The following is a 16,453-nucleotide window of genomic DNA, read 5'->3' on the forward strand; positions in this document are numbered from 1 at the left end:
AACAGCATACTGGGCAAGATGGGACCTGTGGTCTGACCTAGTAAATGGCATTTCTTATATATAAAAAATAATTTACCAGCTAGAGACCACTAAAAATACAAGTTCAAGGGCAGTAGTTTCACATGCCAAAAAGTGTTCTTTATGAACTCCTTACAGAATTATAAACCATCAAAACTCAAATCTAACTGCTTTACCAAAGTCACAGTATTCAGAGACTTGCAAACAGCAGTTCCATAAGCTTGCTAAGTACAAAGTTCAAGTAAAAAGAAAATGGTTGTAAACAGGTGGGGGAGACATGTAATCATTTGAAAGAACTTTTAAAACTGCATATCCAGAGAGACACCGAAACCAAAGAAAATTATGTGATTAAGGAACTATGCACTGGCAGCTGCTCCAAGTTCACCTGCCTCAGGCAAGCTGCTTGTATTTCTCTGTGCATTAATCTAAAAAACCAAAAAAAACCCACACAAACTAACCCACATTGATATTTGGAGGAAAAATTCATTAGTGATTGAGAAGTGCTGACATAATACCCCCATCTATCTTGGCCAATAGATATTAAGTAAATTTTTAAAACCCTGCCTGCACATTGAACCCAGGGATATTTCATGTTTCAAGGTACAAAGAATCATAGAAGATAAGGCTTTACTCTGCTATGAACACCACAGATTCTAAAACCCAACCAGTAGAGAACTAGACTTTGGAAGAACCTAATGACAGGCATCACCTGTATTATTTCCCTTTATTTTAAAAGCCCACCAGCATACTGGGACTAAAAAGAATCTATATTACTGTTCCCCTTCCATTTCTTTCACAATTGCCTCAAAATACCAGTTCCAACGAAATTAGTTCTTTAAGCTACATAAAGATGCATCTAAGCAGATACCTCACATGAGGAAGCCTGCTTCTTTGACAACTGTGGCAGTTTCTACAGCAAGTCCACCAGCTCAAGATGGATGCAAACTCCACCATATGAACACACAATATTTTTCAGTATTCTTAGTTCAGCTGATGCCCTTCTGAGCCAAAAAGGTGAACATCATGAGTATGAAATGCCCCTTTGTCAACATCTACTTGGCCAAGTCCCATGAGACAATGAAGATTCATTACAGTTATTTTAGCATCACAGGCTACAGCACTCGAATCCTGCTTTTCCACATTTTAGCAAATCCAGAACTGGGCTGAAGTGAAGCCAAGTGTACAACCAGAACTAGAGTACAACCAGACTTTGCTAGAACCAGGAAACAAACAACCAAGTACAATTTGTCAGAACTAGAAAAAGGAGAATTTACATTCTTTTTGGATAGCATTTCCCCTCCCTACCCCCACCCCTATTTTCTATCTTTCAGTTCAAGTACCTAAGTAATGGGAACCTCCTCTAAGCTTTAGGCTAAGTAAGCCACCAGGGCAGCATCAAGATATCTTTAGGAAAAACATATGCACTGCGAGACATGCAAGCAATTATTGCAACAGTTAGCACAAGGGAACTTTCTATAAAAGGGTAATGCTCAGCTGGGGCTCACAATCCAACCATTAAAGGATTTGGGAGCAAGAAAAAGAGAACAGGTTGTAGAATGTATGCATATGGACAAGACAGCTCAAAGAATCCCACAAGCATACTGGTAAGAAACCTTTTCTTCAAGTGTTTGCACATACGCACACAGATTACCATGTGTGCATTTGTGTCTCTCGCAGCCACGCACTGATGCAATCTAATTGATGCTTACCATTTCTTCTGAACTCAGACTGCAAAACTGCTCTGTCAAAAAAAGCATCCATCCTTGAAGTTTCTCCCTGCAATTGAGATTGCCATAGAGATGGAGTTGGGCAGGGCTGGGGCTGGGGCTGCTGCCCACGTGGGACGTATATGGAGGTCGGGGCCCAGGAGGGCGCAATGCAGTGGTGCAGGGCCCCAGCTGGAGCAGGACAGGGCCACAGGCAGGTCATCAGAGGTGGGGCAGTGGAAAGAGGCCAGCTCCCTGGTGCAGCGCACACTCCTGGGGAAGCAGGGGGGACACATGCCCCCCAGATCTGTGCACAGGGTGGGTGAGAATTGGGTGAGCTGCCCGCTGTGGGCTTGGGCTCCTGCCCTGCTGCCTTTCCACGGACCTCTGCAGCCCAGCAGACCAAGAGCTGCGAGGCACAGTGGGGCTGGGTGGGAATCTCCTTGCCACTGTGAGCTCTGTGATGCTCTGGCAATGCATCCCCTGCCCACGTGGCAGCAGCAGAGGTGACAGTGGCAGGGCAGGGCTGTGCCCCTCACTGGTGCTGCACAGGCAGGAGACATGTCCCCAGGGCAGTGCGGAGCTCGCAGCAGAGGCCTTGGGGGAGTGCAGCAAGGCAGGAGCCTGAGCCTGCAGCTGTAATGGAGAAGTATAAGCCAAGAGAGAAAAAACATAGCATGGGTATCCTTTAAGATGTGATGAACAGCATGTATTTTTGAACTGAACAAATCTGAGCCCTCAAATGACAGATCTTCCAATACGCAATGCATATTTTATTCCAGAACTATGGGGCCCCAAACAACCACTCCAACAGTGGTTGTCTAAAGATGTAGCCACAAATTATGAGGCCAGAACTACATCATCTAGCATTGCCTGTCAAGATGCATTCACAACTAACTATCCTTCAGCAGTTAGAGATTTGACCTCCTCCCTGTGATCTAAGACCAATTTGTCAAATCAACAGCTGGGAAGTTACTTTCAGTAAGCGAAAGCATAAAACTGCCTAGCAAAGCCTAATAATTCAGAAAATCTTAGTTGCAGTTGTTACCAGCCAGATTGAATCATTTTGGTTCCTTTTCATTTTTGGTGCTGGTTGTTGCTACCTATTGTTTTCTTTCACAGTGTCAGCAATGAGAAGACCCCAGTGCTATGTGTGAATAAACATTCTGCTTCTATCAGTGGCACATTACAGCTCTTGTCTGCATTCTCTGAAGCTGCAGTGATAGTAGTAGCATCTGCCAAATTGTTTTGTAGGTATTGTTAAAAAGAGCACTAAATTTCCTGGTAGACAAGCATGCAGAGCATCCCATTTGTGAGGAGCTGCCAGCACTGCCTCCAGTTAAATAAGTTATGATTCCACATTACCCTCCACATTAAATCCTGGAATCGTGAACAGCCATCAAAATGAAATTTCCAGTCTTATGCTGAAATAATGAGGCCAAAGCAACACTACAAACAATACATAAATACCCTTATTCTGAGACAGTTCTTCCTATTCAAAGCCTTCCTTTGCAGTTAAAGAATCACGAAGGAGTATCTGAGGTAGCTCCAAGTAAATCTTTTTCTGAGATAGTTTTACTATAATGACCATGGATTCCAGGATAGCCATGCAGCAACATTTTAGGAATTGGCAACAGGGGAACGAGGGAAGGATATAGAGGCACACGCTTAACTTCATAATTCCTGTGCCGCTTAGATCTCCAGGAGATCCTTGATACCCTTTCTAACCCAAATAACTCAAAAGAAACCTTAGGGACACAGAAAGGAGATCCCTTTCCACTTTGCTGAGAATCCAGTGATAAATAAGAAAATTCTACCTCTAAAAGGTGTGGCTGCTAAGACAGGAGAAGTAGGCTGCAACTCAGCATCACCAGCTAGTATCAGAAAGGAAATAAATACAGAAACAATAGCCATGCCTGCAACATCAGAAGAATGTTAACCCAACTTAAAGTATAGGAGACACAAGCCCATATATAACAGGTTGTTCCTGGACCTGAAATAGCGCTGCAAATTGTAAGCATTAAAGCACAGCTTTAGATGTACACCTTGCTGGGGTCGTATGACCCCAGTACTCTTTCCTGCCATGGCAGGGGGTCGAACTAGATGATCTACTCGGGTCCCTTCCAACCCTAGAAACTATGAAACTATAGCTGGTGTCAATATATATAGTACAGATACTGTCACTGCTGCCAATAAAAAGGTTGCAGACAGTTGCTGGCAATCTCTCGATTCAAGAATGATCTCTAGCACGGCTCAGTACTGAAATAAGCTTGGCAGTTCCTGCTTTGGTATTACTAGTCAAGGAGAATGATCCATATGAACCAATCAATAGCATGCTGCCATGAAGCAGTTAGTATACAAATCAGATAGTGGTGTTTCTGTGGACTAGGAAACGAGGGTCATTTTTTGTTCTTTCTGCAGGACATCTAAAAGGAAAAATACTCCTTTCTTTCAGATGACTTAAACAGGGACAAACCAACTAGCATGCCTGAAAGATAGCAAGTTTATCAATGAAAGCCTGGACCTACATGAAACTGTTCATAAGGACATTCTGAATGCAACAAAGAATCTAACTGGCAGTCATTCAGTAGTACCATTTTAAGCCTCACCTTTCTGCCTTTTAAAACTTTTTTTGAATTTATACAGGGTGCACTTACTAAGGCAACACCAAAACAGAGAAGTAGTTAGCCATGTTTGAAGTCAGGCAGAAGGCAGGGTAAATTTGCACTTTACAGACTAACTTGATCTGAGAGATAAATAGCATAAGCTTTCATGAGACCAAGTTCACTTCATCATTAGTCAATAAGGTATAAATCTACCCTGCCTTTTGCCCAACACCAAAAGCTACTCAAGCTTGCCTATCATCAATAGGGATTGTGCCTTGATAAAAGACAAAAACATTTAATCAGAGTCTTTGAATATTTATGAGGAAAAAAGAAAAGGCTCAAATAATTACCAAAACAAACTAAATCCGGTGAAAAATGAGGTACCAACAGGCAACAAACTACTAAATATTAGGCCTGTACAAATAGGGAAGTATTTGATTTGGATTCAAATTCGGCCGATTCAGGGGACAGTGATTCGATTCGGTGATTTGAATCACTGTCCTCATTCAATTTGGCTGAATCAGATTTGGAAATCTAGCATTGATTCAGCAATTTAGATCAGCTGAGGAGAGGCAGGCACAGCAGAGCACCGTGTGCTGTCTGGGAGCTGGGGCCAAGTGGTGCCGGGCCCTGGCTGACTGCTGGAGCCACCCCTCTGTGTAATGCAACAGCTGCCGTGTGGGGTGATCCCTGCTGCCCCTCACTGCCCCACACTGCACGGGAGGACTCTGCCATGAGCCCTAGGAGGCCCTGATCAGCGCCGGTGAGTGCGGGGTTTTTTTTTGTTTGTTTGTTTTTTATAAAGTGCCGGGAGGTTGGGGCTGGGCAGGGCAGTTATGGGGGCTTCTCCTGCAGCTCCCCCAGCTGTGCCTGCCTCTGCCCTGGCAGGGGGAGCCATGGAAGAAGCCCTCATGACTGACCTGGTTGGCCCAGCCAGCATGGGTGGGGGGGGGGGGCGCAATGCAGGCATGGGTCTCTCTGGGGAGCAGCAGGGCATAGCCCCCACTCCCAGCACTGCAACACCCGCATCAGTACTGGGAGCGGGGACTCTGCCCTGTTGCTACTTGCCAGCCAGTGCGGAGAGGTGGGCACTGGCACCACTTGCCAGCTGGCATGGCAGGACAGGGGATGCGGGCACAGTAGCACTTGGAGCAGGGGCTATGCCCTGCTGCTGCTTGCCCAGCCAGAGCAGGGAGGTGGGGGGAAAGGGTGTGATGCAGGCACAGCACACTCCGGGCAGCAGCACGGCATAGTCCCTGCTCCCAGCGCTACTGCATCTGCATTAGTACTGGGAGTGGGGCGATGCCCTGTTGCCACTTGCCAGCTGAGGCAGGGGGGCATGGGATGCAGGCAGAGCAATGCTGAGAGCAGGGGCTATGCACTGCTGCTGCTTGCCTCCCTCTACCTGGAACGAGCCATGCCTACATCCCGCCCCTCCCCGCCCCAGCTGGGCAAGTGGCAGCAGGGCAGAACCGCTGTGCCGCCATCCCGCGTCCCCCCTCCCCAGCTAGCCAGCTTATCCCAGCCCCAGCCCTAATCTCTCCCTCCCCTACACTCCTTCCCTCCCCCCTCCCACAGCCCCAACAGACTTACCAGCTGGAGGCAGTGGTGTTAACTGCCTGTTTAGTCTATGGCCGAATCTGCCTGTTTAGTCTATGGCAAAATCTTTTCTGAATTGATTCAGACACTTTGAATCGATTTGGAGCTTTTAATTGGTCTCCCAATTTGATTCAAATTCAGAGATTTGGTCCCCAAATCAGGCCAAATATCCTTCGACTCAAAATGACTACTGAATCTTCACACAGCCGTATTAGATTTTATACACACACACACATATCTACACACACACACCACAGCCCCCCATATTTACGCAAATTCAAAATGATTTTAAATTTAAGATGAGTACCTAATAATTAGATTCTATACATTAGATTCTAACACAGTTATAATTTTCCATGTGTAGAATCTAATTAGTGGAAGGTCACCCTAAATTTGTATCCCCCACTCCTGTAGCAGGGCAAGAACCAATGGAGGGCATGGGGTCAGACCCCTACCCCTTGCCCTCCCTGCCACATGACTCCCGCTGCCTGCCCTTCCATGCCTCTGCCTGCTCCCCGCACCCCTGTTCTTGCCTTCTCCACCCACGGCTCCCATCTGCAGCCTGCCTCTGACCCCTTGACCCCTATGCCTGATCCCAATCTCTGCAGCCTGGGCCCCATTCCTTACCCCTATGCCTGTTCCTGTTCTCCCCTTGCAGCATACCTCCCCCTGCTCCCTCTGTGTCTGCTCCTAACTCCATGCCCCTCCCCCACCCCTTGCTGCCATAAGGCAGGCCTAGTAAATATGATATATTCAAGCTATAATTTTATGAAAAAAGAGGAAGACTGCATAGACAATGGAAATTATAATTTAAAGGACATGGGCAGTGAAAAGCAATGTAGTGGCTTTTAATTCCACACAGTCCTTGAGGTCTTTAGTTCATAAACAACGGTACTCAATAGAGGTGCGCTGATACATCCGTTCGTATCATACTGGCACCGATAAAAGGAAAAATTGATATCGTTGGCAAATGGCTTTTTTTGGTTGATGAGGCTGATAACGTCCCTGATAAATGTTGCGTGCATGCACACAGCCGCAGCATGCATGCAACCAGGAGTGCAGCCCAGCAGCTTGGAGAGCAGCGTCTGGACAGTAAATCAGGGGGCGGAGGAGGGCGTGTGGGTTGGGGAGGTAGATAAAGGCCCCTTCAGTGAGGGAGGGAGTGGAGCTAGGGCAGTGGCAGGTGTAGCCCAGCCACAATGGGGCAGGGGATGGAGCTGCTGGCTCGTCCAGGAAGCACGGGGGGGGGGCGACTCCCACCACTGTGCACCGATGAGGCTGGTTGTGGGAACAATCAAGATAAAGACATCAAACCTAACCTTTTTATACTAAGTATATGCACTGTGCGCACCCCCAGGGGAGGCATGGGGGCATGTACCCACCCCCAGATCTATGCATGGGGTGAGGGGAGGCTGCCACTGTGCACTCGGGGCTGGGGCAGCGCTTGAGCCAGGTGGGGTGAGTGGTGGTAGCCCTCCCAGCACCACTGCCACACGCCCTGCCCAGCCCAAGCACAGCCACAGGCAACAAACTGACGCAGCCCTGGCCCTGAGCACACAGTAGCCGCTCACCCTCAACCCATGCACAAAGCAGGGGGGTACATGCCCCTCATATTTCCCATGGGGGTGCGTGTAGGGGCAGGAGCCACCCCCACCCCTCCGCTGGCTCCACCCTGCACCCCACTCCACCTTAGCTCAGCAGTGCCTGTCTCTGCCCCACTCCCTCCTGCATCACTAGGGCCTCAATCTGCCCCACACCCCCCTACACCCCTTCCCTCCAACAGACTTACCAGTCAGACGCTGCTCTCCAAGCTGCCAGGCTACATATCAGCAATTGGATCGGTACTGGCTGATATGGCTGGTCAATAGTCAGCCATCGGTATCCACCCAAAAAAATCTTACTGGTGCACTCCTAGTACTCACAGAGCTTGTGTAAAGTGGACAGTAGTTACAGTGGACACTATTGGGCACTGTAATGGTGGAATATTAGTTAATACTGTATTTTCTCACATATCATGCCCCTCAAAAGATGTGTGCCTTGTTTTGGGAAGGCAGAATGAAGAAAAAAAGATTTTTCCGGAGTCATGGCTGAATGCAGATTGGGGGAGCAGTGACAGAGTTTATTCCTTATACTCATCTTGCAAAGTCCATGGCAAACTTTAACCCAAGCCATAGCAAATTGGCAGCAGTTTTTTTTGCTAAGCAAAAACTAGAACTTAAGCTGCAGAGTCAGAGAAACTGACAGTGCAAAAGACTCCCCTTCCCAGGCTCATGCAGGAGGTGGTGAAGGCAGCATGGCCCCCAGTGACCATTCAAGCATCCTCATGCCTCCATTCTGGTGCAGAAATCAGTTCCCCATTTAAAAAACACACACCCACAATTTGGATGGCTATTTTTTGCAGAAAAAGGTGCATGTGGTATGCAAGCAAATGTTGTGTGAGAGATATTTTTAAAAACTAATTGCTACTATAAGAATGCCAGCCAATGAAAACTTTGAAATAAAAGACTGAAAAAGAACAGGAAACAGATAACATGATACAGATTACATGAATTTATGTTCTTCCCTTTATGCACAGCAGCCAAGCTAACAAATACACAGTCACTTGCTCCAGAAGAACAGGATTGGATCAATTAGTTTAGATCATGCACCTCCATTTTTAGACATCATTATTAGACTGCTTGTATTCTCTAGTATGAACTGTTATCTCTCTGCCTCATTTATTTCCCCCTTCCACCAAAACACGGCTCTAATTCTCAAATGTAGTAGTCATGGTACACTCAACCTTGCAAAAATTAAAAAATAAAATTTAAATAGTTACCTCTTCTTTCTCATGTAGCATAATATGAGCTTTGAGACTAGCCACTCTGGAGAATTTTTTGTTGCACACAGGACACGTAGGATCTTCCCCATTGTGAGTACATTTGTGAAGTGTTAGGTTGAATTCCACATTAAATGACATTGGACACTGGTCACACCGATGAGGCTGGTTGTGGGAACAATCAAGATAAAGACATCAAACCTAACCTTTTTATACTAAGTATATGCACTAAAAGTATCTACACCATAATTAAAAACAAAAATAACAATTCAAATACATCCAATGATAATTAGTTCAACTAAATACCTTCTTTACTCCATGACCTAAAATTCTCAAAAGAAGGGGAAATGGAGTGAGGGAAAGGGGAAGGCAGGACCTTGGTTTTTTGTTTTGTTTTTCGTTTTACCAATTCAGTTGTTGATTTGTTTTTACGGAATGAAAAGAAAGAAGTGTGAAATGTCAGAAAAGATATAAAAGACTTTCTAAAGTTAAAAAACTCCCTTCCCAGCATCTACCAGTAATACGACTGGCCCTCTCTACCTGTGCAGGTAAACACACAACTGGACCTAATGCAAGGGTGGGGCCAGATCTGGCCTGCCAATTGACTGCATCTGGCCTGCGGACAGGTAGCTGCAAAGTCTAGCCCACAGACAGCCAGTGGCTCTAGCTGCTGCGAGGTGGGTGGGCACATCCTGGCTCTGTCCACAACTTATACCAGCTCCTGCCACACACCAGAATCAGAGCTAGGCAGGTGCTGGCCTCACCTGTGAATGCTCCTGGCAAGTTCCCACTGGGGACTGGGGTGACTGCCAGAGACCACAGCTGACGCACCAATGCCAGTACCCGCCTGGTGCTGCTTCCAGCATTCATGGTGGGAACTGGTGTGAGGTGTGGATGGGTTTGGGAAGAGAGAAAAAATGGTTTGGGTGTCCTGGTGGGGCTGGGCCTGGAGGTGGGGCTGGTTGCAGCAGTGAAGAGGAACCACAGGGCAGCCCCAGTGCAAGCTCAAGGTGGCTGCAGCAAGAAGGGTCCTAGCAGCAGCGAAGGGAAGGCAGCCGTGCCCACCAACAGGTCCCACTTTTTCCTGGCACCAAGCAGCAGCTTCTGCCAAACAACCACTACCTCAATGCCCAGGCCACCACTGCCAAAGCTGGGTAGCAGCTCCAGCCCCTCTTTGGGGTGCAAGGGCAGCCTAGAGGCAGCACTGGTGGCAGCGGGGGCCCTGACTGAGCTGCCCCCGCTGAAGCTACTGCCCACCCATGCCCATACCAACTCCCTGCCCACCCACCTTCCCAAGGCCCCATCCCACACAGCTACGCCCAAATAATTGCCTACCACTGATCTAATGTGTAATCCACACAATCTCGCATTGCAGGAGGCCTGATTGTGGGATCACTCATTATAAGCGCAGGGCACAGCCAGGACCAAGAGCTCCATGCAGTCTGCCATACACAGGGGGTGTGTAGAGCACCCTGCAGCTGGGACAGTTCTATGACTTTTTTAAGGCATGATAGTTAATTTGCATGTGTAGCCAGTCTAAATTTACTGTGCAATTAACAATTTAATTGTACAGTAGACATCATGTGTAGGGGGGTACAGAAAGAAGAATGAGATGTCAGAAAAGATATAAAGACTTGGTAAAATTAAAAAGGATACTAAACTCCTTTTCCAGGTTCTACCAGCAATACAACCAAGAGAACAGTAATCCCTTTAAGAAAATGACACCTCCTTTATTCCATGGTCAACTTTTTTGCTGTCAAAAGCGCATATGTATTCAGTTTGTATTCTTAAAAAAAAAAATTCATTCTTTTCATTTTGTTTAAAAACATTGCTCCTAATATTCCTCACTGCTATCAAACTAGCCTAGAATTTAACTGAGATTCCTTGTTTCCAAAAAGCCTTAACTGTAAACCTAATATTCTTCCCGTTTCTTCTACATTTGATTTACAAATCACAACTACATTATATTTCCATTTCACCCAGGATTCTTCTGTTTCCTTTAATAAACAAGGCGACAGAGAGTGAGCGAGACAGCGAGCAACAATAGAAAAACAAGCAAGCATGCACTGTCCCTTACTTAAAATAATTCTAATAGATCAGCTGGCAAAATCTGCCAATGAAGTAATAATAACAAATGCTTCTTTCTGTTGGCAGCACAAATTGGCAGCTCAAAATCTAGACAATTTTTTTAAAAATTCTATCAGTTTCCCCAGTCTACATGAACACTTTAAAGAGTTAATGGATTTGCAGCAGTTAAAAACTGAATAACTGGGAACAGATTCATTGCCAAATACTGTTCCCAGTAAGGTTTTATAAATACTTTGGGCTACACCTGCAATGAATAGTAAGTGATAAGTTTTGTACAGGCAGTCCTGAGACCTACTTGGTTCCTGAAAACTGCGTCTTAAGTCGAAACATTGCAACTCGGAACCAATTTTCTCATTAAAAAAATGTTATAAATGGGGGATTGGTTCCTGAACCAAGGCCCAATACTCTATTTTCACCAAAAATACCCCAGAATTTTTTACTCCATCAATTATAAGTAATCAATTATGAGTAATATAGCTACATGAATCTATTTATATTGTAAAGAGCAATCATATTGATTTGGAATGACTTCTTTGAGGTGACTTTGCTGGACTTTTTGAAAGGTTCTTGGCTGGAGTCTTCTCAGCAGTCTTGGTTGCAGGTTTTTCTGGAGTCTTGTCTACTTTCTTAAAGAAAGTGTCCAAGGAAGTTTGGACAGATGTTCTCCATGGAGATGAGCGATACAGCGAATTTGTTCGCTGGCGTGGCATCACATCAGATCAAGTGCTGTAAAGTCGAAACTGACATCATAAAGTTGAAACAGGTTGTCAATTTATAAACATTGTAAGTCAAAATGTTGTAAGTCAAGGACTGCCTGTACAACTCTAAAGCACCTACAATATTTGCTTATCGGTGCCAATCCTGAGAACCTTTACTCATTGCTTCCATCTCTACTATTATAATTCTGGATTTAACTTTTGATTTACTAAGTTTATTTAGATTTATTGAATACAAACCTTGTCATTTCGCTCATGATCCTTCATGTGGCGCTGGAACTGTGTTTCTTTTGGAAAAGACAGCAAACAGACCTCACACTTATGGAAGTTAGGTACTTGGTAGGAATAATTAGTGTTCTCTGTATTCGGTGTCAGAACACCATCTACAAAATAAGCATTAAACATTTTTGGTCAAAAATCATATTTTCAAATATTTAATTACATTCGTTCCAAAAAGCATTAAATACTTAAAAGTGAAGAACATGGTGATCACTACATTCTACCTGAACTAGCATTACAGGATCTCAGAGATTGACAGGCTAATAACACAGAAATGAATAAGCATACCAGCCCTTTAATTCTCCTACCAATTTGTAGTCTCATAAACATATTCTTCCTGTTTTTCTAATTAAACAGCAACAGAGGACAGAGAATGACCCACAGAAACACAAAAAAGAAAAAGAACAATTAAGTTTTCAAACACAAAAATTATAATAAACATTTATTTTTAACAATACTAAATTTAAAATAGTTGTTTTAGGTGATCTTTTAAGACAGCATAATTAGCGTTTCTAAATGTACGCCACTACAAACTTTGGGGGGGGGGAGTTGGGGGGGGTAACTGCCAATTCAAGTACCTTTTGTCTCCCTAACTTAGGTCACTGCAAACCTCGCTGTTTCACCAGTTGCACTGATAGCTGTGCAAAATACTGATTGTTCAATTTTGAGATATGCATAAAAATACAAATCAGATTGTGCTTGTATTTTATATTCAAAAAAGAAATTAAGATGTTCTAAATCCACTTGAATTAAGACCCCATCATCCAACTGTCTTGATGCGGGCACTCCCAAGCCCACATGCATCACAAAACAATGTTTAAAGAACATTTCCCAGAATAGTCAGAGTTTTCTTGATCCCACCTTCCACCTAAAAGATTCTTTAAAATCATGTTAAACCTCTTATCCTCCCAGCTCCAAAGCAATTTAAATAAATATTAAAAATTTGGACCAATTCACATAAATAGAAAAGTTTTCTTTGGCTTTATAATTTCCAAAGATGTTTTTAAAAGTATGCAAGAGACAGGATCTTTTAGTAATATCTTTTACTGGACGAACTATGTAGATGGGAAAGATGTTAGACAAGCTTTGGGCCAAAAACGCATTTCTCAAAACTATCTAGGTTGCCCAATAAAAAGCCCGTTACTAAATGTATGCTTCTCACATATTGCTTGGATCATCAGGGATACTACAACACTACCTGCAGAAGTCTCTTAGTTAAATCTTTTAAAACTATTAATAAAACTGAAAATTCAGCTGACCCACAGTGAATGCACATATCTTCCTTTGAATGAAACTTTTTTGATACAATACAAGAAACACAACACAAGTTTAAGAGGTAAGATGGAAGACTCAGGACACTGACAGACATGTAGCTCCCCATTGTAACTCATGGAGCTTAATATAAAGTGCCATGAGCTACAGTCACTCCTCCTAACCCAGACATTCCCTATTTGGTCAGGAGGGGGAGGGAACAAAGAAGGGGGAAAGAAAAAAAAAAAAAGACAGCTACATCTAGGAGCAGATCCAGCAGAGCCTCTCTCCCCTAGCTACTCCCCCCCTTCCCCCCCCACCCCCAGTGCCTTCTTCAAGTTGGGAGGGGGAGACCTTAGAGGAAGCTTCAGGACCTCCAGCAGGTCTCCAATCCACCTATCCTCCCTCCCCCAAGCATAGGCAGGGCAAGCCCCAGACTGGAGCTCCCTCCATTGCCTACTCCCCATTCCAGGCCTGAAGTCAGCACTGGGGGCAGGGCTCACTGCCCAGCCCTGCCCACATGCAAGGGCACACAGAAGTTAATGAAGGTGCTCCACTTTGGAGTGCCTTCATCTGAACCCTTATTAAATGAGGGTTAATTTGTCATGCAAATCAGGGGCTTTTAAAGTGCTCTGCAGCTATGCACTTCTGTCAGGACACAGTGGTAGAGCGCTTTCAGAGGGCAAAACGCACAACAAATATCACTTGTTAGCACCCTCAGTGATTTCCATTTCATATGCAAGAACACCACAAAAGCCACCAAAAAGACAGGCAGCTCCTTAGGGAGTTTAGATGTCTGGGCTTTGCTGGTGGTGGTTATACTTTTTGGCTTGTTTTTCCTTCCACTTCCAGAAGAGAAAGAACTCCCTGTGACTCTAACAAATGAACTAAGTGAAATGCTATTTCCTATTTCTAATCAAAACAATCCTCAAGGCTAGTAACATGGATTCCAACTACTACAAAGATAATTTCCACCCCCATCCACTCTCCCTCCCCCATCCCCAACAAAAGGGCTCCACAACTTCAAAAAGGTTGCTCATGGTAACACCTCTGGGACAGAGTTTTTCAGTAGCAAATCTCTAACTAAGAACACAAACCCATCAAGAAATCAGGATAAACTAAGATATAAACCTCTCCAGGGGAAGGTAAGAATCCATCCCTATTTGCTTAGTCATGTTCTCAGAACACTACAGCCTGCATTCATGAAGGTGCTTAACTAGATGGCCCCAGAAGTCTCTTCCAAGCCTATGATTCTAATAGGACCAATGAAATATACAATTCTTACTAATTTCTACTTCACATAAATATATCTAAGAGAAAAATAACAGGTAAAAGATGTCAACCCTTCATAAACTTAAATCTAATGGACATAGATATTACTTATTCTTATCTAGCTATACATTCACTATAACTTACAAATACCACCAGTAACAGCTTTTTCCATTGCTGAAGTAGTCACAACTCCTAAAAAGCCTAACATGGCACATCTCAGATTGCAAGGGATATTTATTCAACTGTACTTGTTCATTATACACCACTTGAGTAAGACCAGTTACCAGTACATCAATCTTTACTAGTAAGATACAGGAATGAGAAAGGGGAAGCAAAAACTTCCTACTACTTGCAACAGATGGATCACTTGGATAGTTAGGAACATGGGACTGGCAGAGACTTAAGACAAAGAATTTTCTTCTCTCCAGAGCGAAGGAAGCAAACAATTTTCAATACAAGTGAAAAATAAAGTAAAAGCTGACTACTAAAAAGTGATCTAATTAATTCAAACAGGGCCCATCCTCTACCAAGTAAAGCTGCCCCAATCATCAAGCATTCATTTGGCAGATAAAAAGACACCAAAATACTAAACTAATTCTCCAAACAGCTGAGCTAGTCAATACACAGGAGTTAAGAGATAATCAAGTGGTAGGAATATGCTAGGCTTCTAATTTAACTATACAGAGAAATGATAGCCAAGTAGGATAAGCTGTGCCAAGTTTTACTTTGAATACAATGGTGTTTTTTAATCATTTTCCATCAAGATCTATAATAGCATGTATTTGTTAGCAATGAGTTACCCGCTTCCAAAATTCACCAAAGCTTCAAAGTGATATTACAATCAAATATACAAAAATGAAGTTACAGTAGCCTTAATCCTGATATTTATTTAATAAAGCCTAGTATTTATTTAATAAGAAGGAAAAATGGGATGGCTGCAGTTTGAAATAGGCAGCTGAGGTACAAATAGCCATATGAAAATAAGCAGCCAGAGGAGGAAACCAAAAATAAAGGCTACAATGTTGCAAGGTAGGTGCAGCTGTAAGACAGTGGGACAGAACTCCAGACAAGTAGAAAAGCAAACTTCAGCAGATGAGGGCAGCCTGCTCATTAAGCTGAGGGAAGCCACCTGAAGCTGGTCAGGGGATCACCTGACCAGAAGAGGTAGAGCCCTGGGAGATACAAACTCAGCTCCTGAGCCAAAGCAGGTAGGCTAGTCTAGGCTGTACTTAGGGAAAAAGCTACTAGCACAGACAGGGCTGAGAGACTATGGTGAGTAGGCTCAAGAGAACCAGAGCTGGGGAAAGTACAAGTTAACACAGGGGGTGGGCAATTATTTTGGCTTGTAGGCCACTTAATGAGTTTTGATAAGCTGTTGAGGGCTGTACACAAAATATTTCAGAAAGCTATAATTTTAGCAAGTTCAAGACTTAAAAAAAATTATGTATTAAAAACCAAATATCTACTTTTTAAAATTTTAGAAATATTTTTGTCCTCATTTATGTTTCTGAATAGCATATATGGAGGTGATTGCATAATAGCTCAAATAAAGGATTACTCTTGTATATTGTGTGGGAGGGGGGGATGTCTGGGGAGATGAAGGGGGTGTGAAAAGCTGCCCACACTAGGTCTTGGGAGCCAGCTGGCGTGGGGAGAGGTAGGGCCAGGGGACACAGATAGCAGAGCTTGCCTGGGTGATACAGTACTGGTGTAGTCTGCCCCCTATCTGGCCTACAGCACTACATACCATGCCAAGCCCCAGCTGTTCCCACCCAGGTTAGCCAGTGCCACACTCCTAGCCATGCCAGTCTTGTGCTGGGCAGCCCCTGCTCCTGCCTTGACAAACAGGGCTCTGGCTCCCAGCTGCCTTCCAGCTGCTCACCGCGTCAGATGCACACAGTGGACAGAAGGTGGCCAGTAGCATAAGCTGTGTGTGCTGGGGCAGGAGCTGCCTGGTTGTAGCTTCCCCAAAGCAGAACAGTGCAGGAGGGGGAACTGCTGCTGGAGGTAGGGGAAGCCAAGCAGAACTCAGGTGGCTGGAGCAACACTAGGAAGCTGTGGATGCTAGCCGGGGCTGGAGCAGTGTTGTTGGTGGGTTCA

At 44.5% G+C, this 16,453-nt stretch overlaps 1 protein-coding gene across 7 annotated transcripts in view; it reads right to left on the reverse strand.

The window, feature by feature from the left end:
* ZNF236 (zinc finger protein 236) overlaps positions 1-16,453 on the reverse strand; it is a 138,563-nt gene that overhangs the window by 110,815 nt on the left and 11,295 nt on the right. For 6 of the 7 annotated variants that reach the window (XM_090039554.1, XM_090039557.1, XM_090039556.1 and 3 more), the window contains 2 exons: positions 11,792-11,934; positions 8,748-8,912 (listed from right to left, as the gene is read on the reverse strand). In XM_090039554.1, coding sequence (XP_089895680.1) covers positions 8,748-8,912; positions 11,792-11,934 — 308 coding nt within the window. Of the gene's footprint in view, positions 1-8,747; positions 8,913-11,316; positions 11,562-11,791; positions 11,935-16,453 lie in introns of those variants that run through there. The other variant, XM_090039559.1, reaches the window with a different exon arrangement.

The sequence above is a fragment of the Crocodylus siamensis genome, chromosome 3 (assembly GCF_052110815.1).
Source record: "Crocodylus siamensis isolate JL-2025a chromosome 3, ASM5211081v1, whole genome shotgun sequence".
In the NCBI taxonomy this organism is placed as follows: domain Eukaryota; kingdom Metazoa; phylum Chordata; order Crocodylia; family Crocodylidae; genus Crocodylus; species Crocodylus siamensis.